General features: G+C 39.1%; 1 protein-coding gene across 1 annotated transcript; it reads right to left on the bottom strand.

Moving 5' to 3' along the window:
- Positions 1-7,148: 7,148 nt before the first annotated feature.
- On the bottom strand, positions 7,149-26,894 carry LOC119736032. The gene is made up of 4 exons (XM_038210020.1): positions 26,790-26,894; positions 20,398-20,748; positions 18,311-18,676; positions 7,149-10,503 (listed from the first exon to the last, which is right to left on the bottom strand). Exons 1-4 carry the CDS (start codon positions 26,875-26,877, stop codon positions 10,415-10,417), a joined length of 894 nt encoding a protein of 297 aa, XP_038065948.1. The 5' UTR covers positions 26,878-26,894; the 3' UTR covers positions 7,149-10,414.
- Between the last annotated feature and the right edge of the window lie 335 nt (positions 26,895-27,229).

A 27,229-nucleotide genomic window follows, 5' to 3' on the forward strand; every position in this document is an offset into this window, starting at 1 on the left:
TGGCATTTGTTTAGTCTATGTAATGATATGTGAGCAGATTCGCTGATTAATTAGGCAAGACCTCGCCTCTCGACCTCCTAGATTTTGACCAATCAGCGGGCGCTTTCTATATCGGGTTTTCCTTCATTCACCCGTTGCGCGTCATAGACAATGGATTAAAAAGCCCTGCGTCACGCACTCTGTTATCATGTTACGCGATAACGCGCCCGGCTGTTGTTGCATTACAAAACACTGCATTCGAATTGACCAATCAAACTTTTACCGGTAGTCCTGATTTAGGAATGCAATGACGTTTAGTAAAGTCGACTCCAATTGGCTGAGGCATGAGATCGCATAAATTTGCATGCTTTGATATATCAGACGTTAGGCAGGAGTCTGGGCTCCGTGGATAACGTACTCAGACTAGCATTTGTTAGGGAATGCCAGAGAAATCATGAGCTCATGGCATTTTCTCAAGAAATAAAAAAATAACACATCTATGGTGATTTCAGTGTACTTTTAATAAGTAAAAATGACTAGAAATGGTTCTAAGACCCAACTAGACCAAGACTGGTTTCTGCTCTCATGCTCTAATAGCAGAGCTTCATCAGTAGTACGCCAAAACCAGTATTTTATATTCGGCTAAATTAGTCGTGTCAAATGTTAGAGTGCATACATGTAGATACACATACATGTAAGTGCATCTAATAACATTTTTGTGAACCTTGTAAATGAGTCCAATTCCTGGTTATTGATAAATCTTGATTTGACAAGTACACCTTCAAGATTTTTGGCCTTATATAGGCAGTAATTGGTTCGCTGGGAAACGGATTGCATAATTTCAGGTGTTCTGGAATTAAATGCCAGTCTTTCAGCAATACTTTTGTTAGCCGCTGGGTTTTGATGAGTGGTGTGTACATGTGCAGGTGATCTTGAAGACTACATTGTGTACAGGTGGTTCTTTTGGTCGTGTTTCATTGATGATGTATTGCTCACAGATTTCAAATTGTACGTCTTTTATGACCAGTTGGCAATTTCCTCTTTCTTGTGGTTACAGAGTAGAAGTTTCTCCATCATGTCTACGAACACATTTCTTTTCTCTAAGAACTCTGTCTCGTTGTTACAGAAATGTGCGTATCTTAGTACTGTAGTTCTCCTTTGATAAAGCCTTAGGTTATCAGCAGAAGGCTAGAAACATACATACATGCCTAATAACATGGAACTATGATTTGGCTAATCAAGATTGAAATAGATTTTTCAATACAAGTTTGTTATGGGCGAATTATGTACGCTAATGTTCCGCTCCCTTCCACATAAAAATACCTGTTTCAAATGATCAAGTTTGTAGATATAATTAACCAGTTGTGTTTGAAAAGTTATTTGTATTTGATGGAGTATCCCTCAATATTAAATTAATTAAAAAAATATGACTATACTACAGGGAAGCCTGTGGTATAGCCATTTTTTTTTTTATAAATGTGGGCGGGCGTTTTTACCCCGAGGCCCGGGTAAAAACGCCCGCCAAACTTCCTCCCGAAAAGGGGGGAAAATTTCCCCCTATCAATATTATGACCATGATTTTATATTTGCACCTGATAGAGGAGACATGTATTGCATAAAACCACACATTTATTTCCTGGTGTCTCCAAGTAGTACTGAGATATTCAACAAAAACTGAAAAATCGGGCGTTTTTACCCCAGTTTACCCTATCACTCTAGTGAAAACTCAAAATGGCCTCTATATTGATTGATTGAATTGAATGTGTAAATATGGTCAGATCAAGCACATATAAAGTCGAATATAGTACCGTTATGGGTGCTGCTATGCCCTCCAAAATCGTAATTTCGTAATCAGCATGACATTTTGAGTCTCTTCCAAACTGTCATCAGCAGTCAACATGGCCACACTTCTGTGGTGCATCCATTGTTACATGGCAAGCAATCTAAATGTATTGGTGCTTATAAATTACAGCCTCAAAATTGCCGAAAAATGGCCATGGTCTATTTTGGTTACTTGCTCCCAAAGTCCTTTCATCCCACAAAGTTTTTAAAAATTCGATTTTTTGAGCGTGGACACTTGTATGAGGTATTTACACGAAGTTACTCTTAAAGTGCTATTTTCTTGATTGTTTCACTATTTAAAAGAAGAAAAGCATCAGCTTTAATCTGATACCGTACCCAAAACATAAAAATTCACCAATCCGTTTGTCTATAAAAAGGCAACTGTTTTAGGGTTGCATTTTTGTTCACCCTGTAGATAAAAAAACTAAATTACATTTGGATGTGATACAAAGCTGGGATGCGACTTATAAATCTAGTGTTGTATAAATATTTTTAAATGAGTAAAATGAAAGGAAATGCTGATTTGTATAGTCTGAACCGGTCATGTTATTTAATATTGATCATGAACAAGTCATATCATAAAAAAGAGCAAGACAATTCAAAATGAGAAGCAGTAGTGCCTAATTGGCATGTTAAATGTTCTCGATCAGGGGAACAAATCCTTCCAAAGTACAGGTTTGATCATATAGAACACAAAGAAAATATGATCCTTTTTCTTTTAGAAAATGAAAATGAGAGTAAAGATGCTTGAAGACTAGGTCTATAGCTTGGAAAAACCCATAAAATATTTTGAGACAATGATATGTTTCATATCGCAGTATTATTTCCTAGTTTTATTTTCGGGGGAAAAATTGCAATAACTTCCTCATTTTCAAAAATGAATCCAAATAATAACCACTCTGTATTTATTTTTGCTTTTGTTGAATTTTTCTAAGGTTATTTTTTTTACAATATATCCTTGTTGATGAAAAGATTTATGGCGCACATAATGCATCTGCAATGTAGGTGGTCCTGTATGCATTCACTGCATATAAACCACAGACGCCATGGTGATTTGGCATTCTGCCAAGAACCCAAACATGTACATGTAGCACTATACATACACGTAGCGTGGGCGAACAAAATTATCATGGCTACCAAACACAGTCATACTATTCATGCATAATACAAGTGCAGCTATAATAAACTTCCCCCTTGACCTTTCCTAGGTACAATGCCACTGGTTCCCGGTCCCTCTATTCACTGCGGTTTGTGGGGCCGGAACCAGTCCAGGGCATGATGTCATTGGATAACCTCATGCTGGGGAAAGTCCCTTTTGGCTCCCAGACTGGGCGTTGTTTATATAAATTATGCATAAACACACAGACCTTTGGCTTGGTACAGCGTCTGTGAGCAGTGAGGGATAAGCTGCAATGATGAACAATGACTCGCAATACTTTACTGCAGCATATGTAGGCTGTTTGTGTAGCCAGTTGCCCGACAACCACTGATGACTAATTTGTTTTCATCTAAACAGAGTTGTTGTGCATCAGAAAATATAATCCCCCAAACTAAAAATATGTCCATAATGAAATATATTTCTCTGAAGCATTTTTTGCACATAATTATTTTTCACAGTGTTGGGCAACTGCTGATACCCTTGTGGGTCACATGCTGACCACATTCTCTAAGTCTGAGGTTGTATGTTCGGTTTTATGTCCCTGTAAAATCTGGATAACTGACCATGCTCCTTCAGTGAAGTAGCACGCAAAAGGCCTAACATTTTCTTTTAATGTAATTCTGGTGGTCTTTCAATTCTGTAAATTAATCGGTTTCAAAATCTGGAACACTATAAAAGCAGAGAGATTTCCACTGAGCACAACAACAAACTGGCTTTAATGTAGCTTATTTTTAGCACATACATGTATGCAGTATTGCCCTATCAATGTTCAAATGCCTTTTCGAGATTCAGTTTCCTCTTTCATCATTCTGAAACCAAACCAAGATTTACAGCGGAACGCCAACATGTACTTTAAAAACACATGAACCATGAGTCATTGGAAAATAGAAATCAAGACAATCCGTTGACGGAGATTAAAAAACCCACATGTTTACCAATGTAAATGGTACATGCATGTCATTTTTCGTTTAAAGGTTTTTTTTTATGACTGAGTGTACCCATACATGTATAAGCCCTAATGTATTGTTCATCAAAAACAACACATTTAATTGTAGAAAGAAAAAAAAACATTTTAGTTTGAAGGGAGTAAATGACTGACCAAATACTAATACCAAATGAACTCACAAAAAAATCTTGCCACAACTGGTCAAAGCGATATACACATAGCTGATATTTTCAAAATGAATTCAAACCAGACAAGTTAAATCATTATACATGTAAAAAAGGTTAAAAGATGGAGTACTGAAAGGATTGTTATAATTTAGAGATACATAACATGTACATGTACATGTCTATAGATACACGTACATGTATACCATCAAACAGCATTATCACTATCGACAGCTTAATACACATGTACCATAGGTCTATCAACAACACCGGAAAATATAAGCACCATTATCTACAGAAAAGGTTAAATATTAACAATGTTTTCATAATTAACACCGCTTTCAGTTAACACTATCAGCATTTTTACTGATGTTCAATGAATCGATTCTGTATATGTCGTAGGCCTATTATAAGCAAGTCAAAACTGAGCTATAACTAAATGTGTTCAGTAATAACATTAAAATGACTGAATGGTTCAATATTTTTCCTTCTGTTTCCAGTATGTACAGGTAGATTAAAATGCTTTCCTCGGAGTGGTCACGTTTTAGCCCATCAAGACGAACTATTGTGGTGTTATACAAATAACGCCCGAAAATAGATATGTACATGTATATGAAAATTAATATCTTTTTCCTTTAGGGGTAATTATAAGTCACCCGCTTACATTGTATAAGTAATAATATACGGAAACTTCATTGCTATGATTAATCACCATGGCAACTGCACCTATAATGGGCAGTAACCATGACTACAGTTTGCATTAATAAACAGCACACGCTATGTCAGCACAGGGCGGTTTTCCTGCAATTTCCCTTTATTGCCATTGAAATTCTCTGCATCTTTGTGTCTGCAATTATGGGTGTGGCAGAAACTGGGAATTATTCGTGTGACATAATTTATGTCAGAAAAAAAAAGGCCAATTTTTAAGAGAAAAGACAGTCACAAAATACCTCATTAAATTTTCTGCAATGTACATGTGTACATATGTATACAGTTGTACCCTGATAAGAAGAGCACTGTTTATACAACATCCTGCTTATAACAAGGAAAATGTTAGGCCCTAAGTCTTTGTTTTTCTTCTTTATTCTGTGTTTTCCATTACTGATAATAAAACTATAACAAGGTAATTTGTTAAGTCCCAAGGACCTTGTTATGTGGTGTTCTACTTTACATTAAATAAGGAAGAAGACACCAGACAGTCATGACAGTAAAAACACTTATCTTTAACTTGTGTGTGTAAATTTATTGAACAGCAATAACAAGTTATAACATTCTTAACTGTTTTAAAACATAAATTTTTAAACATGAAAAATGCCCTTTACCTGCAACAGCACTGGTAAGAAATAACACAATGTTTATCGAGTGTAATCCGTTCTTGATTTATAAATTACACAACTCTGAACTGGCCGTAATAACATCTCTTTCAACAACATCAAATGCAATAACTTTTTGAAAAATTTGGCCCTCACGCCTTCTAACTAGAATTTGAACTTGAACAAGCAAAACTGATCATACTTCACTTATTATGTTGCACAACAGAGAGAAATACTGTTTGAGACTCTTACAAACAACCCTGTCTCAACATATAAAAAAAGTGAATTTTCAACTACAATAAACCTGAGATTAAAAATTGAAGAAAGTACTTTCTCCATGTGCATTGCATTTTTGCATTTACAGACTGATTGCAATGTGGTTAAAACCAAACAAAACAATTAAGAACGCCCTGTTGATTATACGATTAAACCTTAAAATAAGAAGAACTTGTTTCATCAGCTGCAAAAATCAGAATGTTTTTCCTTCTTTAGTTTGGAATTAAATACTACATGTACATTAGCTGATGTAAAGCATCATAATATATAGAACCATCTCAGAAAATTAATATCAAGAGTCTTTTTTATATACCGGTATGTTTTAGAAAGTTTGAAAGTCCCCATCACCCCCATCTGTTGTACGTATTTTACACTGCACTCCAAATGAGCCATCAACTTTATTTTCTCAGTCACTACCGCTATGTTAACCAATGCTGTACTCAAAAATAATTAATTCCATGTACATGTACACAAAACAAATAATGCACATTTGTATTCATTTTCAGCATTTCTCAACCTACCGGTACCCGTATATCACTTGCACATAGTGTTAATATTTTTTTCGGGGAACTAAACTATCTCATGCATTATGGATTACATGCATTTGTACATCAGCATTGTGGCTGGAGATGACATACATCATTAATTGGGTCAAGTCTGGTCACCTACAAATGGCTACAAGGTCAAACATGAGGACAATAACAAAGCCCCAAACATGGAACAAAACTGGCACAATAAATGGCTGCAGTTGCATGTAGAAATAGGCATGACTGGTAAAGAGCTAGGAACCTCATCAAATGGTCAGGTCACTTTAGACATATACCGCGGGTCAACAAATAACAAAGCATATTAAATATTCACAAACTGAAATTCAGCAATGTAGTATACATACATGTACATGTACTGGTAGTTAGCATACAGGTATAATGTACATGTACTGTACATGTACACACATGTGTGCACAAGCTACGTACTGTACATGTACCAGAGTATAGGCCCTATCACTGTATCACAGGGTCCTGTGGTCAGTGAACAGTAACCTCATGACCTGAAAGGCAAGCAGACAGCAGAGTGCAATGACCTGACTGACCCCACACAAATAAACACAGTGGGAACCTTGTGGTTAACCATGGAGCTATCCAAAAAAGCTAACTGTCAACAGTTAACCAGTAATCTCCAACAGTTATTCATTAATCCTCTGAGGACTATTTACAGGATGACTGTATAAGAGAATTCCCACATCTAAATGGAGGGACTGGGCAATAATTAATGCCCTGAATTCATCCAGCTACAGGGTGCAAATCTATATGAACTGTTTACAGCACAACACAGTGTCACACAATACAACTGCAGTGACCTTTTTTTACTGTCTAGGAAATGGGTGTAACATATTATCAACCTATACATGTACAAAAATGTACATGAGTGTACACTGAATTCTTCCCACTTCAGTCATAGAATGCAGTATGTTTATTAATTCAAGAATTTACAGACCTGCTACTATATGTATTCTGTATTCTTTTCAAATGGGATTGTGTGTTATTTTTTATGTGATTAGAAAACCTGGTATTAAACATTTATAGGACCATGACTTCACTGAATTCATTAACATTCTGTCCAACTCCAAACCTTTCACGGTTTTTGGGTGTGTTTTGTGGCAATTGTGGACCGGTAGGACAAAAGGGTTAGGGCACAAAACATACGCCCACAATTGATCGATAGTCCACGACTGAAATTCGTGTACAGAACCAATGACATGAATGAGAGCTGTTGCTAAAAAGTTAACAAAGGAATGAGGATAAGGGACAATAGCGTGTCTATGTGGGGGTGTTTGTTTGTTTGTTTTTTGGGTTTTTTTTACGAAAACAAGACTGTGAACCCCTGCAACTACTCAATATACATTCATGTAGTTTACTTTCAAAGTAATATGCGAGTACCATACACTGTATAAATAGCAGCATAGATAGCACACTATTTGATTTGGGTGGACTCTTGTTATTCAGGAAGCATGGAGTTACATTTAATCTTTCTGACATCCGTCTTGATTTCCCGTTCCCAATAATTGTTTGAACACATTGTTTTATAACAGCCTGATGATCTCCTTTTGTTCACTGCAATGAAGATGCAAAAGTCTCTTTTAAAAAAGTGTGTTTCATTCAGACTCTCCGACTAATTCGTATATTTCCATGACAATTTGAAATACGATTTACTTTTTTCTACTCAGATTGAGCTTTCTTTGTGCACAATTTGGTTTTTTTTAATATGAAGCAACCAATGTATGAGTTAGGTAACTAACAATGAATCCTTTTTAATCCTTTTTAATTATGCTAAGCATATAAACTTCAATAAAACATGACTGACCAAAAAAAAAAACCAAAACAAACAACAAAAATAACAATTGTACACTCTTCACGTGTGTGCATGGGTGAATGCATAATTGCACACTATGCCTACAGGTAATCTCATTACATGTATCAGGGATCATCTCAAAATATGTAGTATTTCTTTCTCAATGCTTTCAAAATTTAATGGGAACACTTTTTAGAACACACAATTAACATGACCCTGCTCAATGGAAAACGTTATATTTACAGGGTGTATCCAAATGGTAATTGGAATATGGTTTCCCTGTTAAACATGGTAAACATCAAACCAAAAGTAACAATGAGAATACCGGTATCATCTGAGATCCCAGGCCGCTCCCATTAGAAACAGTAGGCCTATGTCATGATCTTAATTCACGTACTCTCTTAATTCAACAATATAAAGCAGCAAAACTTATTTGTTGGATTTTTAGTTGAACAGCAAGCAAAAGTGTATTGCTGAAACTGTGGGATCCTAGCTTTAAACTTTAAAGCTACTCTATGCACATTGCAGTCTATACATTTGTATGAAATGGATTCAGCTATAAATTTGTCTCTTGCAAAATACTACGTTGGAGCAAAGAGCAGGGAATATGGTTGGAGAGACGTGTTAAATGTAAGAAGAAGATCAGAATTACTTGTCAAGTGTTCAAAGCCTTCTGAAATTCAGACAAATTACAATGTGTGTTACCAACTTCTAAGGGGCATCTTGGGGTGCACCATTTTCTCAAGGGGGCCCCTGAAGGCAACCAATATTGTTATGTGCAATTCAAGAATTTAAATAGAGGGAGGGGGAGCAATTTCGATGGGAATGCACCCCCCCCCCCCCCCAACCCCTAGTTACACGCCACTGTACACATGTACATGTACATGTATGTTACCAAAGAGAAACACTCAGTTGTCCCTGCACTTGAAATAACCACATGCATGGTCCTTTGACAAAGGGCACAAATCAAGTATGTACACCCACAGGGCTGCTTCTGGTGTACTTTTTGAGATACAGTTTACTGCATTCAATCACCATTATTACATTTGACAATGGAGTTACTGAAGGAAAGTCTTGCTAGCCAGGAAACCTTGTGGCAAGATCACCAAGGTCATGGAACACAAAAAACTGGGGATTTGCATAAAGAGGCAGACACCAGGAAATGCAACCAAAGTCCATATTTGTTGATGATTTGTCATACAAGCTATAGATACAAGCACACACCATTGAACCATATGCTTCAACTTACCCCACATGTACTAGTACATGTAGCCTAAAATCTAAACCTGAATACAATCTTGGAACTACTTTATCAAGTCATAATTGCCTTTGTATATAGATTAATGTGGTAGCAGTGAATCCATGTTTCATTTCAAGTGTAAAGACAACAGAGCATTAAATTTACAGTACATACTCATGACTCATAGGCCTACCATCAATGCAAAGTGTATGTGTCACATACAGCTACAGCCACTCCTAATCAATTCCGAATGCATGATGTATCAAATGCTTTCCCATTTGCAGGAACATTTGTACATACACATGTACATGTACATGTATATGTACATGTACATGTGTACATGTGTACATTGTACATTGTACATGTACCAGCACGTCATTCAATGAAAGGGTATATGTCTGGGAAGAGCTGAACTCGTGAATGTAGATGTACATGAACACAGCATCACAGACACAACTTGTGTCAATGTGATACAATCAACATGAACTGAGGTTAGTGTAGAATTAGAAACAAATATATTTTCGGCCATAATCATACAAATGTATGTGCACATGTCTGAAAGGGGAGGGGCCGGGGGTGGGGGGGGGTGGCTTAAACGTACACATGATTGGATTTTCAACTTAATTCACTTAGGGAGGTTTTTAGTTTTTAATTTAAATGAGGGTCTTTCTAGCATGCGCAATTTGAAGTACATGCATGTTGTCCACATACAGTTGTCTAAAATGAGAGAGGGGCCTGCATGGCGTGAGCTTACAATGAACATTGTTGGATATTGAATTATTCTGCAAATTTCGACATTGAATTATTGATCTCCATCATGTTCATGTGTCTAATATAATTAATATGCTCATATTTGTCTGAAGCCTTTTATACTAAATATAGAGCAAAACTTCGGCAAAGAGTCTCCAAATCCTCAAGACGGCATCCAGTGGCTGATGCAATGCTTCAGTCACTATAAGACAACTGGAATGTTCATCTGCTAGGTCTGTGCGTACCGGTAGATTGGTAAAAAATTAAAAATAAAAAACCTACTTAAACTACTTTGTACCAGTGACTGTTATTCCTCACGATTTTATGGATGGTAATTCTTATCAGTGTGACAACTCGCTCATGCAGGTTCATTTATCCACACTGACAGGGGGACACTTAAATCCCATGGTTGAACATATAAACTGCAGCTAAAGCAAGACAGGCAAGAATCACATCCAGTCTGTACAGGATACTGCCAGCTCCACCTGAAAAAGATAAAAGATGGAGGTGTAAATGTGGTTTGAGGAAAAAAAGGAAAACACTTATTTTCACAAGGCTGGAATTAGCAAAACTTTCAGTGAAATGCGTAAAAAAAGAGCGAAATACCGTAGCACTTGAAGTTCAAATTTAATATTGTGTTAACATTTACAAGTGTTCCTACCGGTATTTTGTTGAGATTCAAAAGGTTAACCAACTCATTTAGATTCTCAACAAAGTACCAGTACATGTAGGAACAATTGTAAATCTTGTTGACTGAATCCGGATGCATAATTCATGTGACCTAAAACAGATAATGTAAAAAAAACATCAACCACCATCAACCTTTCTAAGCAGCAACAGTATTTTATGATTACAAAATATACATTTAGGCAGAACAAATTTAAATAGGGCAGAAAGCGTGGAGGAATAAAATGGCCTGAACATGCAATGAATGTAAAGTAAGGGGGGGGGGGGGGGGGGCAGAGTGGCACCGCAACCTTGATAATGGCAATGATCCGATTTGCTTATAAATTAAAGTAACATGCAAACTCAAATACATGTACAGCTGAGAGCCAGGTACCGTATGTACTTGAAGCAATAAGCATTGTATGACATTTTGGCCAACTTGTCGTGTACCTTTTTTTGTTAACAAATATGTACAAATACATGTAAGGCAACCAAATACATGTTAGCATCCCTTTACATTGTAGACCATTTGGAGGGAGAAAGGCTTGAAAAAACAACACCTGTATGCACTTTCCCTATACAAGTTTAGTGCAGTTTTTCTTCTATGATTGTTTCTAGCAATAATTTGGGGTAAGGCCAAAACAAAAACAAAACAAAAATTTTTCGGTCTCTGGTCAGACCAAAGTTCCAGAATTGATACGGCGACGAGGTTTTTTTTTGGGGGGGGGCCTTTTTTTTTCAGGCTTGGATTGTACAGACAAGGTGGGTACTACCGGTATTTTGCTTTTGTTGTGTCCTCATATACATTGTACATTGGGGCCCTCCATAATTTGCCTTGGTGCCCTCCATCACTTGCCTTGGTGCAATTTCCACATTCCTCGGTACACAAATTTGAGGAGGTGCGGCAATAAAGGGCACTGCTGTAGCTACCGCGGACAATTTGAAGACAAAAAAGGTTGATGCGCATGATTAAAATTGACGCGCGCGCTGACCACAGACAGACTTTTTTTTTTTTTTGGCCTAGTTAATAAACTAAAAGTACCGGTATTGTAGAAATTGAGGACTAATCCTGTAGGCTTTCCCTTGTACATTTCTTGTACTCACACGTATGTGGGGCTACATTTTGTATACAATGAATGTACCAGGTAGGACCAAAAGTGTAGCTGCTATAATACTGTAAACAGATAGCAAATATGTAAAAACTTGCTGTCAATGTGAAGTTATATAGTTCTTCCTTGACTACTTCAAAGCATTAGAGTGGCTATCAACACAGATACTGGTATACATGTATGACAAAGCATGCAAAATGCAGGGAGATCGATCAGATGACATCTAGACAGTGTTAATGTCGACAACCTCTCCTTCTCATTTCTTACCAGCGGGTAACTTTTCCAGGCCAAAAACCCATACTAGCACTAGAATGTCGATGTACATGGATGCATGCATGATGTCCATGAAAACAGTCCTCACACACCATGCGGTCTCAGCCAGGCTGACCCAGCCTACGTGTATACGTAACAGGTTGAACTTCTCAATTGTGTAAAGTACAATGAGACTGGAGTCCATCATACATGTGAACTTCCACTGTCATAGTAAACATTTTTTACAATTTTTTTTCATATTTTACCAGATGAAGGAATCTGAAATTTCGTTCAAATGTTCCTTGTGTCCAGAAATGTGTAGATGCTTGGTTTAGGAAGTTATTGTGTCCATGGGCAACGTGGTTATAGAAAACAAATCAGAGATCCACGCTTTTGTCTTACAATGTATTAACATCCTGTACAAACTTTTCATGTGAAGACTTGCGCACGTATGCACACACTTGCTATTCGTGCTTGCGTGGATGTTTACGACAAAGGCATGAATCTTCAATTTTCTTCCTGTAAACGTGTCGCCCACCAACATATTTACTTGTTCTAAACCAAGCATCCTTGTAATTCCAGACACAATACAAACAAAATTTTAGCTTTCTAAATCAGGTAAAAATATGTAAAAAAAAAAACCGATGTTCTAAAAATGTTCCCTATTGTAGCAAAATTGCAATACCCTGGTTGTCAGTTGTTTTATGCAATAAAAAAAATAAAAACATCATTAATCCGGCTTATCCAGGTACACCAGAAAAGCAGCGTTCCCGTTCATGTAATTGTACATGTATCATTAGCAAGCACAAAAAAATGTGTAGTGCTTTGCACAGTATGTAGGGGCCAACTTTGATGATGGCAAAAACTGTGAGAGCAATTATTTGTACATAGTTTGCAAGCAAGAATTCAAGCAAAATACATGCACTGTTTTGTACATTTAAAGGCAAACTTGACAGAGAATATGAGCTGATTATAAAGCATAGAGAATGGCAATGGTAGAATACTGACAGTTGAATGAATTGAATACAACATACCTTTATTGATGTGTTGCAATTAAGATTGCTGTAGCACACAGGCTCAACACATGTGCTGACGATACAGCTACATGTGCTAGTCACTTGATCGATGCAAGGTGCTTATTGTTATTTCATTTGAAGAATACATTAAATGTACGTACCCTACCAATTGTACATTGTATACTATTGTACATGTACCACTACTTTATGCATGCATGTACATAAAATTGACATTATTTCAATGTAACATGTATCAATACAATTCAGATGATCAACAGAGCTCAGTTTCAGTGTCCTGAAGACAAAAAAATCAGCTTAAAAACGTACCCGAGCTGGGGGAGGGGTGAAAATGGCAAACACCAAACAGTCTGCTGACTACCAAATGACAAACTTCCTTGAGATCCCAAAGAATTGGAGACAAAAACAATTTACATGTACAGGTGCAGTAGGGCAAGGGTGGATCCAGGGGGAGGGGGAAACAAGAGCCATATGCCCCCCCCCCCCTCCCCCCCCCCAACAAAAATAAACACAAACATTGTTTTTTTAAGTGATGTTGCAATATATGTACCGTACACTACATGTACACCACCATCGTCTCCTTTCCTAAAAAGAAATGGTTAAAGTGGTCACCTACAGGAATTGCCTCAGATTGCACCATAGAGCATCAAGAATAAAAAAAAAGTGGGGCCTCACATTTATTTATACACAAGCTGGTTTACCCGATCATAGATCGGGTAGGGCGTAGTGTTGGGGATGAAAATGTGGGGAGTTAAATGTAAATGGGGGATATAGTTGGTGAGACATGCAGTTAAAGAATATCAATTTCTGTGGTGTGATCTGAGGCAATTTCTGATCACTAAAACCAATTTGAGCAAAAGATCATCTGTGAAAGTTGTGAGTTTTGAGTAATTGAATCAGCTACATGTATTCTGAGCAATAGAATCATTATTGTAGGCTACAATATTTTTTATTCGGGGAAGAAAAAGTGTGTGTGGGGGGGGGGGGAGACCAAACAATGTCCCCCCTCAAAATGTGTGTGTGTGTGTGGGGGGGGGGGGGTCCCCTGTCCCCCGTCGATTTACGCACATGATAATTATGTACCATGGCAACTGTCTGTAAATGTTGCCGTTGGTCTGTTAAATTGGCTTTTTGTGAGGCAGTCGCATTTGGAAAAGGAAGATCATCTTTTAAACATCATTTTCGAGTTTGGTGTCATTGAATCAGCTATTCTGAGTAATGGAATCATTATACATGTAGTAGCTACAATTTTTATTCGGGGGAGAAAAGTGGGGGGGGGGACCAAAAAAGTCTCCACCGCTTTAAAATGGGGGGGGGGGGGTGGAGGGGTTCCCCGTCCCCCACCGATTGACGCCCATGATAATTATGTACCATGGCAACAGTCTGTAAATGTTCCCTTTGGTCTGTTAAATTGGCATTTTGTGAGGCAGTGGCATTTGTGAGAAAACGTACTTGAAAGGCTTGCCGTAGTACACAGGCGAAGGCTGATTAAGAAGGTCATAATTAAGTTTCAGTATATTGGACTCTTCAACAAACGTAAACTTGAACGTCTTACAATTTGCGAGACTGTCTGCGAGGAACTTGTCGAGTCAACTGTTATTCAACTTGGGTCAACCATCTATATAAGAGCAAATTTTACTCGGCCTCCGAGAAATGTTTGCTCCTGAAACGATCTGAGACCGCGGTCTTTCGCGACGCCGAAATCGCTCCACGTCCGTGGAAAAATGTGGAGGGTGTCTTCCGCCGGATCGGACACATTTTCGTTGATTTTTTGTGTGACTGCGTTTAAGATCGCGATGTTTGAAGCAATGCATCGATCCTTCGTTGATCCCAGACAGGCCCCCGAAATTATAACGCAACACTGTGGCGGGCAGCGAACTCACAACGCTCAGCCTTGATGGAAGCATGGAGCTGTATTAACACACGATGGAAGCAACAGAGCACTATACACGTCACTCACATGCTTGTGCTTCAAATCATGCAAATAGCGAGCACCGTAGACCCAACCTCGTTTCCAGGGTGTGGAGCAGGCTGCAATACGCGTTGCCATCGACAGTTTTGCATAGCCCGGATATACTACGCAGTGTAGACTTTCGATTGGTCAGACCGCGCAAGGCATACTTAATGTGTAGTACTTCTGAGTATTCGTTGCACTCGGCGCAGGGGCGGCAAGCGAAGCATATGAAAGAATAGGGGCACTCGGTGGCCACGCACCATGGAGAAAAAATATTTTACCAAGGTCACCCCATATCACAATTTGGTGAACGCTTTGGCAGTACGGCTGAGTAGAACACGTAAACGAAACCCCTACGTTGACCTCGCTGACCTCGCACAGTCTAGACTCGCAGAAAAGCCAGCACAGGGGGCGGCCAGGCAGTCAACGTGAAAGCGCACACGACGGAAAATTCCTGTGCAAAATGCTGTCACGAAAAATAGACGAAAAGGATCGCCGGTCCGTACGTGAAAATCGGGACGACCCGAAGTGTCCGACCCGAAGTGTCCGACCCGGCGGAAGACACCCTCCGTATTTTTCCACGGACGTGGAGCGATTTTGGCGCCGCGGGAGCCCGCGGTCTCGGATCCTTTCATGAGCAAACATCGTCTCGGAGGCCGAGTTAAACTCTCTCTTATATATATATAGATGTAAGCAGGCCCGGAACCCAATGCCATATTGTTTTGGATCCACTGTGGACCCACTGTTCTGGATCTGCCCTTGATTTATGTCGGGTCATAAATACACACAATTAGGCCTAATGGTATCCATAATTATGTAGTTAATTCACAAAAGAGTACTCCTGTCTACACATGACTCCTCTGTTGATTTTGTCCTGTTCGTAAAAACTAAACCTATTTCAGAACAAGTATCTCCTGTGAATACTTCTGTACAGGTGCAGTTAGGCATGCCATTCTCATTACTCTGTTTTCACAAGGGTTCTTTTGACAAAGATCTGGCAAATGCAAGTAGTGTAGATTTTACGCTAGTACATAAAAATATACGTAAGATTAATTAAGCCTGACTCTCCTAGGTTATTATCTGTAACTACCGGTATGCCTGATTCTTACAAAGAGTGGGCATTGGGTTTGAGTAAAATGGTTGAGTTTGGAGGATATCAGAAGGTTCCTATTAAAAATACACAGGGCGTCCAGTGTGGCAGGGCCAAGATTTAGTTGTTAAGTTTAGTACAGGATATTGAGGTACAAAACAGAATCTAACAAGAATATGACAAGGTGGTTTTTTTTTTTGGTGTACAGTCAGTCAGTTGCCGTGTCACGCGTAGCTGCTTTATTTTTTCGTCCAAGTGACAGCAACGCGAGGCCAGCGAACAATGGCCGTAAAAAGGGCTTCAGAAAATTCGCAATTTTCATGGCAAACCACAACCGATCCAAACAATAAAAAGTTGTTTTAGGTAGTTAAAGACCTTCTTCATACATCCATCAAGGTATTTTTTTCTCAAAAAAAAGGATTTGGATGCATTTGGATGATATTATTTCACGGACAAATTGACTAAAATTAAGGTCATGAAATTCCTGTTTTTTCCGACAACGACGAAAGTCTCCCAAATGTTGAGGTAATCAAAGGAAAGAGTGAACCTTCATCTACAATAAATCTTGTGAACGTGATGTCGTTAATATTTAAAGAATTCGATGTACACCCAATGTTTTCAACAACTTCCATTTTTGACGCGCAAAAGATCGTCGCCATTGTAAAGCATAGAGCGAGGAACCCAAACACGGTGTGACCTTGTGACCCATACGCCCATTGATTGGTCGAGCTCCAGTATGGCCTGCTTAATATTCACAAGTCATTCATTGCACGTTAGCACGTGCTATTTACAATGTTTTCAGGCCAACGTACGTCGGCATACTTACATTCGTTTACACGCGTACATGTGATTGCAGGTCATGAAATCTCGCAAAAGTCTTCATTTTTCAACCGGCGATTTGGACCAAACGTTAGAAGTCTCCTGCACGTGTTTCACATGAAAATGAAGCGTATACCTTCCTCTGTCTACTGAGCCTTGCCGTTCCTTTCGGCCTTTTTTTTAAGAATCAAATGTACACCTAAAAACTATCAGCCCTCGATTTTGTTGATAAAAAAATATGATTTTGTTTGACAAGCTGTAACAACACTTTTTATTTGTCAAAAGCAGTTATTTTTGGTATCAAAACAAAGCACACGAGTTCAAGTTTTCACTTATATAGCCATCTTGGATAAACAGTACATGTATCGAGGCACTTTTTGTATTTTTCTGTACATGTAGTCTCTAATAAATCTCGTAAAATCTCGCGTACGTTTTTGGGCCAGCGTGCTTGACCTCGGAACAAGAAACTGAGGTCAAACAGGGCTGTGTGGGTGACAAGGCCACTGACTGCAGTGTTCAAGGAAAACTCCCCAGTTCAGGTCAGGTCAGTGCAAGGTTAAGATTGAAGATATATAGTTTTGTGACAGCTTGAACTCAGAGGGTAAGGGCAATTAAGATTTATAGTTCTGTGTCAACATTGAACTCATGACCTTCCTACTGGTCACGTTCAGGGTGCAGAGTATAGTTTCATTGTATACAGTGTATTTAGTAGCTCCCCTCGGGAAAAAGAAATAATTTTAAGTGTCAGTTTAGATGCCCCCCCCCCCCCCTTCCCCTATATAATCTGCCACATAGTCAAGCCTCATTTAGTACAGCCAATAGACCAGCAGAGACAAGTTCACATTAACTACATGTTCCTCCAACCTGGAGTGTTTTCCTGCTTGGGTTAGTCTGCTTGTCAAGTCATGGATTTTCGTCAAAGTGTACTCTAAGATCCATTGATTCACACTGTGTTGGTTTTAGGTTTCAGGTTTTAGTCTTTGCTTTTAGCAATGTTTAGTTACATGTATTTTTAAAGATTCAGTCTTTTAAGTTGGTTATTGGTCTTTGATTTACAAAATAATTTTTTTTTTCCCTTTTTGGGGAAAGATAATCTGTCATTTTAGGCTGAAATTGATCTGTTTATTTCTTGCATTCACTGCAGTTATTGATTTTCTTTGCTTTTTAGCGACATATCAAAACAAAACTGACTGTGATGTGGGATATGGCCTTTTTAAACCTCCTCCTCAAGGTGCACCCTAGGTTTTGCTTCAGCTGCTACACGTACCCAGTATGTGCCCCTCCAATTTTACAAACATCACACATAACCATAGTCAACAATTGTCAAATATTACAATGAATATGATTCTAAGATTTTACTGTACTTACATTGTATCAAGTTCAGTGTAACGCAGATCGAGGCCTCCGTTTCACTGCTTCCATCCTGCCTGTTGGTTGTCGCACAACAGAGCCCCAAGGGTTTAGTAACATCATCTGGGATGTCCAGTATTACTGTACTGGTGCTATCTGTTAACTTGTCATTAGTTCCATTGGGACTTTGTGTAGGTGGACCTGTAGATGGTACCGGAGAGCCATCCAGTGTCCATACGAAGACTGTCGCTCCTGGCTTAATTCCTGGTGCTGTGCAATTGAAGGGTACGTCTTTTGTGCCACCCAGAATGTCGATATTCCCCTCGTTACCAGTATAGGTGCTACCATTGTAACTCATATACATGGTGGTGTTGTCAACAGGAACTGTGGAAACATGCAATTCACTGAAAGGGTGAATTTCAACAGAAAAGCAATCTACCCATTTGATCATCTAAAATTTCACACAAGAGTGGACATGGGCAATTCCACACTAATGGGCCAATTAGATAAGTTTATGGATGTTGCATATAGAGGGTAAAAGATGAGCTAGTATTTTCTTCTGTTTTTACCCTATACCTTGCTAAGTTGAAAGTGACTAGGATAAGACAAGACAAAACATGTTATCTTGTTATGGGAGAAAATAATAGGCATCTTTTCTGCATGATTTGTATACTGGTAACATGGACAAACACACTGCAAGGAAAAGGGTGCTTAGGACAAATTCAATTTCTAATAGGCGCTTCCAGTGACATTATTAAGCCATTTTACACTGTTATCAAACCAAAATATAACAGTTTTCACACTGGCTTCAAAGTTATGATGTGATTAGGGTTATGTACGAACAGGGACAGACATTTTGTAACAAATGTACTGTCCAGTCTGTTCGTATAAATCCTGATTATATAATATCAAACAATTCTTCACATTGACTCTGAGTTTTCCAGGTTTTGACTGATAGCATTCCTCCAGGGTACATCTTCTTAAATAAGTCAACATTAGGGGATCATGAAATTTTATGCTTACTTTGTAAGACTTTATCTAAAATGTCTGTCCTTTGATACGTGTGTAACACTTTTTAAAACAATATTCACTATATTTTTCTAAAAAACAAAACCAGTTATATCCTTTGCAGGTGAGGATATTTGTTCAAAGCTTGCAATGTTTACAGCAAAAATTGAGAGACTAAGATCGTGCTTTTATCATCAAAACTTAAAGGTCTTCTCAAATGTCACACTTTTGGGCCCATTAGTGTGGAATTGCCCACATGTCTGCTATGGCTGATAAGCGAACAATTTACTCAATTTTCAAGATTGCAAGTGTCACTACCTACAATGTGATATCAAAGGGAACAATAAGACCTTTCATACATTTAAGACATGATCAAGTGATGTGCCAGTCAGATGGAATATGGTACACCTATTCCCCATTTTCTTTTTTCTTTTTTTCTGACAAATGGAAAGATCTGAATTCACAAGGCATACCGGTTAACTCAATGGAAAGTCATACCGGTACATGAACTTGTAACTGAGAAGACGCATGTGATTACATTTTTACCTGGTAATGGTCTCCCACATAGTCAGTGGGGAAAATCAGAACAATCTGGTTAAAAAGACTGTCATGTTGCATTGTGTTGTTTGTACAGCATGGAAGAAGCAAAATCCAATACACGTACCAGTACGTTAGTCAGTTGGCTCCGCCCCTTAATATGTAAAAACCTTGCATTAAGAGTGAATTTGTGGTTCGAGGTTTTTCATGGGAGTGCTTTAGCGGAACTTTTGCACTTCAGAAGCATGCAGTTGGCCTACTACAAAAGGATATCGAATTCCACGATATTCCAATTTTATTTTTAGAGATCGATATGATTTCCGATATGAAAATAAAATCGGAATATCATGAAATATCATTGTATCGAACACATCTGCAACTATATTTACGCTGTTCAAGATCTGTAGATCGATTTCTTTTTTGTTTTGGTGGGGGGAGGGGGGTTCGCAACCTGAAACACACTTTTTGTGTTTAATGTTGAAGTACGAAGTCTGTTGCCTCATCATAAAGATAGAATGTAAAGGAATAAACGTTTAACAAAACAAACACACACTTCTCACCTCGAACCCGCATCTGCGTGTTTTTATCAACATCTCCCGTGCCTTGTATGTTAAGACGACACCAGTAAGTGCTTTCATCATCAAGCGTGACTGACTGGACTGTCATGGGGTTACCAGGATCAGTGCTATCAAAGGCATAGTGAGACGGGTCTCTGTTGACTGGAGCTGAACCAACGATATATTGTATGATTGTATCAGCATTGTTAATGTCTGAAGTTTCTTCCAAGCTGCTATTTCTCCATTCTACCCCACGCAACGTACCACCTCCAATTGGGGTGCATGTAAAAATTGCATTTCCATCCTTATCCACCCAGCTTGGACCGTCAAGTGTTGATGACTGTGCTTCAACATCTGGAATTGAAATTTAGTATGCAGAATTGTAAAAACATGCAATTCCACACAAATGCGACATGAGAGTCAAAATTTCAAAATGATTCTTTCCCAAAATTGATAGTACATGTACATGTAGGGCATATTCTGAAAAGTCTAGAAATAAATAAACCACTCTGTCCGTAACGGAATTACGGACAGAGGACAAGCATATTTGAGTTCTTGCATAAATTAATAAAACTCTCTGAAGTTTTGAAATTTTAAAATTGGACACTACCTGTCATTTGTAGAGTTCAGAGTTGTTGTTAACTACAATGCAGAACAAAGTTGAAAAAATAATCACTGTTTTCATAATTTGCATTTTTATCACGGTAACGGAATTACGCCTGGGCGGTAACGGAATTACGCCATAGGTTAACATGTAATAGGTAAATGCAATACATTAACATTGAATTCAACATAAGCTCATCAGTGCCGGTCTTAAACGGATGATAAAGACATGGCTAGCTGGTCTTAAACACTTTTCCAGTGTCACAATAAAATGTGGACTTCTAAAAATCCAGTGCCTCTTACCGTTTCATTGGTTGAACGTTCGCAATCCTCACGTAAGCATGCGCAACACTGCAGTGAGTCAGAATTTTATAGTTCAAAATTCCAAACGCAACGCCCCAGGTGCGTTCTGCGCCATATCGCGCAGAACATGCCACGCGCGCGTCAATTGCGATAAAAGGGTTGTTTTCATCTTACTCGCCAGCTGAACACTCCATTATTTTGCCAGAGGGATGTTTCAAAAAGCATGAAGTGAACTTGTTGAACAAAATCTGGATTTTTTGAACGAATTCTTTGATATTTTTTAACCGAAAAGGTATTTATGAATGGGAATATATGTGCTCGGTCGGTATTTATCACTCCGTTTAAGACCGCTTATTTATTTATCACTCCGTTTAAGACCGCTTAGAGACCGCTTAGAGACCGCTTAGAGACCGCTTAGACCGCTTAGAGTATGGGTGCTGATAATTACCCTCGCCTCCGGCTCGGGTAATTATCAGCACCAGGGTTCTCCCCACGTACAAACGTGCGTATCGGCCCGATACGCTGGAATTGTGGCCCGATACGCCGACAAAAATGCCGATCACATTTTTCAGCCCCCGATACGCACAATATAATTTATTACACAAGCCATTAAAATGCACAACATTATCGTTTCATACGCCATAATTTCATCTTGACATTCAAAATCTTGACAAAAATCCCGTATTTCTGATGCTGCATGTGTGATCAAAATGCACACGATGACGGTTCTTTCGCGACGACCGCCAGCACCCAGCTATATATTAGCGCATTCAGCATGGTACATACTCCCAGAACTATGAGGCTCCACGTAGTGGAGCCTCATAGGTTCAGAACCCCGCAAAATTGTTGTCGGCACAAAACACTAATTAAGTACAAAAACGTCCATCCCAACCAAGCCGTTTCCCACAGTACCGCTGCACAGTTTGCACCTAAACTCCGTACAATACCTCATGACATTCTCACGTTATGTGCACCCAACAAACATCGGTGGATTCTGTCGGTTTTTCGGCAAAATGATGGAAAATATGCCTTTTCCGCACTGAGCCAACCTGACACTTGAAATTTGCACGCGCGCAAAATGATCGCAGTCATATTCGGGTTCGGTAGCTAGCTAGCTCGGAGCGCGCCGCGGGGGGTACGTACTCGCACTTGTACGCATGCGCATACTATCGTTCCGCTCCTACACCATACCCCCCGCGGCGCGCTCCGAGCGATCGGACCGAAAATGACTGCGATCATTCTGCGCGCGTGCAAATTTCAAGTGTCAGGTTGGCTCAGTGCGGAAAGGGCATACATGTATTTTCCATCATTTTTGCAAAAAAAACGACAGAATCCACCGATGTTTTTTGGGTGCACATAGCGTGAGTATGTCATGAGGTATTGTACGGAGTTTAGGGGCAAACTGTGCAGCGGTTCTGTGGGAAACGGCTTGGTTGGGATGGACGTTTTTGTACTGAATTAGTGTTTTGTGCTGACAAGAATTTTGCGGGGTTCTGAACCTATGAGGCTCCACTACGTGGAGCCTCATAGTTCTAGGAGTACATGGTACACTGGTTCCCTTCGCGTGCTAACAGTATCAATGCTATGATGAAGGACCGGAACCAGTGACTACTGCCTTGTACGTGCATACATGATGATTTCGGCCGAAGTTGGATCGTAAAAACACCAAACAAACATCGATGGAGAAAGAGAATTTCTGCAAATTAATTCACAGAACGTGATCTCTAATTTCTGTGTATGTATTTTCCATTAAAATGACGAGATTGCAAAGCTCGAACGTATAGTGAAACATCGTACACGTAGCATGCTTCTTAGAAGCAGTGGTGCAAAATTTTCAGCCACATGGGATGGGCCGTACACAGTTCAGTAATGCACACTGATGCTGCGCCATGTCGGTGAGCACAGCGCGATGTACAGCCGGCCAGACTGAATGTTGACGGCGCCAGGGGCCATGATGTACGTTAAACATATTGTGGAATCAACTACATCAAATATATTTTTAATTAGGTGAGGCAAGTTTTAATCACTTTTGATGGTCAGTCTTGATAATTTTCGTGGTGCAAAGGAAAATAATCCAGGCACAAAACTACATGATTCCTTGTTCAATATGCTCCATTCAATCAAGTGTTTTTAATATTCCTCCATGATTCAATCAGCAGCCCAAAAAATTGGCGAAATAATTTTTCCGACTTACCGACGCTATTTTGAAAGGCATGTAATCGGAAGCAAAAGTGATATTTTTCTTCACCTTAATTTTTTAATTTGAAACTTGCTTGTTAATATAATTCATACTTTCTAGATCAGGAAGTTTTAACACAGGTTTTGAAATGTTGATTTTTTTTTTTAAGTTAAACATTTTGATATATTTTTTTTTTTAATTACAAAAAATATCACATGATCTCCTCTAAATTTTAAGGGAAAATCTTCCTCAAAGACTCCCCAGATTTGCTCTAAAATGCACCAGAGAGCCTCTAAAGTTCAAAATTTTTCGGGGCCCTTAAGCGGGCCCCGAACCCCACGCCATGGCTTCGCAGGTTGGTGAATCACAACAAAACTTCCCCCACAGGTTTGAAAAAATCCTGGGGAGAACCCTGCAGCACCCAGACTCTAAGTGGTCTTAAACAGAGTGATAAAAACCTCTCGAGCACACATTTATTCCCTTAAAAATGACTAGAAATGGTTCTAAGACCCAACTAGACTGGTTTCTGCTCTCATGCTTTAAAAGCAGAGCTTCATCAGAAACATCATGTTCACACGCCTAATAACATGGAAAGCGCTTTGGCTCAACATGATTGAAATAGATTTTTTAATATTGGCAGGTATTGCATAGTATGTATACATACGGTACATGTACGGTACATGTAAGCCTATAAGTTTGTTATATGGGTGAATTACACGCTCATGTTCCACTTCCTTCCACATAAATACCTGTTTCAAATGATCAAGTTTGTAGTTATAATTAACCAGCTGTGTTTGAAAAGTTATTTGTACTTGATGACGTATCCCTCAATATTAAATTAATCACAATAATATTATGACTATACTACAGGAAAACCTGTTGTATAGCCCTTTTTTTTAATAAATGTGGGTGGGCGTTTTTTACCCCGAGGTTCAGGTAAAAATACCCGCCAAACTTCCTCCCGAAGAGGGGGGGGGGGGGAGGATTTCCCCTTATCAATATATTGGCCATGATATTATATTTGCACCTGATAGAGGAGACATGAACATGTACCGGTATTGCATAAAACCACATATTTATTTCCTAGTGTCTCCAAGTACATGTACTACTGAGATATTTAACAAAAACTTAAAAATTGGGCGTTTTTTACCCCAGTTTACCCTACAGTTTACAACATTTAATGCATGTTCCACCCTCTGAACATCTTAAAGTGAATTTGCTCCTTCAAATACCGGTACTGGTTTAGCAATACAGTAACACGTAGTTGACACTTCTCTTGTTGACAGAAAAGGTACTGTTTCAGAGTTAATTTGTTGTTAATTCACAGGTATCATGAATCTAATGCGTCATTGTAATGTCAGTCACGGAGGGTAATTTGCGTATGTTTGTTCTAAACATTTATGAAGCCTACATGTACAGGGGCACATAAGGCAGTTTGAAGACTGTTTTTGGGGTGGAATCTGAGGATTTTGATTGGGGGTACAAGTGAAAATGGTAAAAAAAAAAAATATTGGTAACGCAATGTGATAGTTTATGATTCTAGGAGTACTATCGCCCAACCATGTCTCCAAATTAAAATAAGTACATGTACATGTACTATACATAGAGTCTACTCTGCCTATGGGAAAAAAAGGGGGGACTAATTTTCTATCTCTTTAAAGAGGGTGAGTGTGCTTCGAAAGCATTTAAAAATAAACTACATGTACAAATAAAGTCTTAATGTGAAAATAAAAAATTGACAAAGTTCTCCATTTTCAGGTATACCGGTATGTTCCTAGTGTGGCCTTTATTTACTGAGAAAAATTTCCAATTTTGTTAGGAAATACTTCGAAAATTAGCTTGACTCTCCATTAGTCTGTTAGTCATGTTAGTCCGAGTAATTACTTGGGACCAACTTATTGCCACATTCGGACATGGTCTCGCGACAGTAGGGTCCAAGCAAAAGCGCTGCCATCACATGACACATTCTGCCGTTGACCCAAAAACCCAACATTGCCCAACAAAAACATCAGATTTCACCCTTAAAACGGCCTCCAAATAATTAGATACACCACCTGAGGTACAAGTAGAGATTGATGAATAAGATCGAGGAACTACAGTTCACTTACGATCCGGATGAAAAGTGAAAACTGTTTACTTCCAAGAGCTCCCCTTGCGATCATGAACACGTTAAATTTCCGACTCATGTTTGAACAATGCCATGTGGTCATGCCCAGCGTCCATTTAATGGTTCCCTCATCCCGAGTGAGATTCTGTTAGCGGGCACGATGCATTAGTTATGATGAGTAGACTGGATCTCGTTTTTTTTTATTTGTAAACACAAGTGCATTTCGAACAATGATACATGTAGGGAGTCTGTAACTAGGGCAGCTTTTTATGAGCGGAAACCAGTTCAAGCTACGTAGTTCCCGACTCCCCTATCAGAATCATCATTTGAATTGCACTCGTACGAGATACAGTTTACTCATTATCATTATCGGTGCATCACGCTCGGTAACGGAATCACACTCGGGACAAACGCTGAGCACGACAACAGGGCATTGTACAAACACGAGTCGGAAATTTAACGTGTTCACAATCGCGAGGGGAGCTCTCAAAATTTAACGTGAAATTTCACTTTTCATCCAGATCATAAGCAAACTTAAGTACCTCGATCTCAATCATCGATCTCTACTTGTACAATGTACCTCAGGGGTGTCAGGCCAACTCGACTATTTGCCAACTCGACTTGGACCAACTCGACGTTTACAAACTCCACCGATGTGTGTTCAACTGCATAAGTCAACTCGACCGTTTACCAACTCGACCGTTGCCTAACTTTTATTTTTGAATTGACTGATTTTTATCTCTTAATTAGGCCTACAAAAAAGTTATGGTTGTCTTTTCTGGTTCACCTCACGAGGTCACAGCCGTGTCCTGGCAACATGATCCCGACCAAACAGTGTCAGACCACCCACGCCGCCATGCTTTCCTATCCCGCTTCGCACAACGCGGCAACACGGAACATGTGTAGGGGGCCTACGCAGAATCGCTGTTTCAGCATGCCAGTTATGTACAATTGTCATTGAGTGTTTACCTCATTTATTTTTTGCTAGAGAAAAGGACAATGAATTAACAAGTGCTTAATTATAATTTTGATAAATCTGACAGACTTTTGAATTGCATTTAGCAGAATTTGGCCAGGACCTTACGGTCACCCTGCTAACTCTCCATAGACTTTGTACACAACCACTGACATGTATTATACTGAACATTGCATCGTTTTAAATTTGAGCACTTCCCGTTATGTCCCAGTCAGCACATAGCCTACCTTTCACTCTGGTGATTGCGACCACCATAAACAACAGGCAAACGTCTCGTATCTGATATATTCCCCAACTTCTCATGTTCATGATCATTACTTCATGTACCGGTACTTCCTGAAACGAAAAGCGAGACTCAAATAAGTGCGAGTGCACCCACTAAACTTTGGCCGTCCTAGCCCTACCCTACTTCTGAAATCAGAAAGCTTCCTCCGACTCCGTCTGCCTTCTGAGGGCCTTAAAATATGCATCATAGTTTATGACGTTTGTCAGGCGCGCGGCGCGGCTGGCCATACAAACACGAGGTCATGAACTAAATAATGCATATTCATTATCTTGCCCAAGCGCGCCCGCATAATGCATACATTACAATGCGGCCGCCATTTTGAAATCACATGGAGGACATTTTCGGGACGATATTTGTGGAAGATGATGACTGAAAGTCGTC

Source organism: Patiria miniata, unplaced genomic scaffold (assembly GCF_015706575.1).
Source record: "Patiria miniata isolate m_02_andy unplaced genomic scaffold, ASM1570657v1 HiC_scaffold_29, whole genome shotgun sequence".
Classification (NCBI taxonomy): Eukaryota; Metazoa; Echinodermata; class Asteroidea; order Valvatida; family Asterinidae; genus Patiria; species Patiria miniata.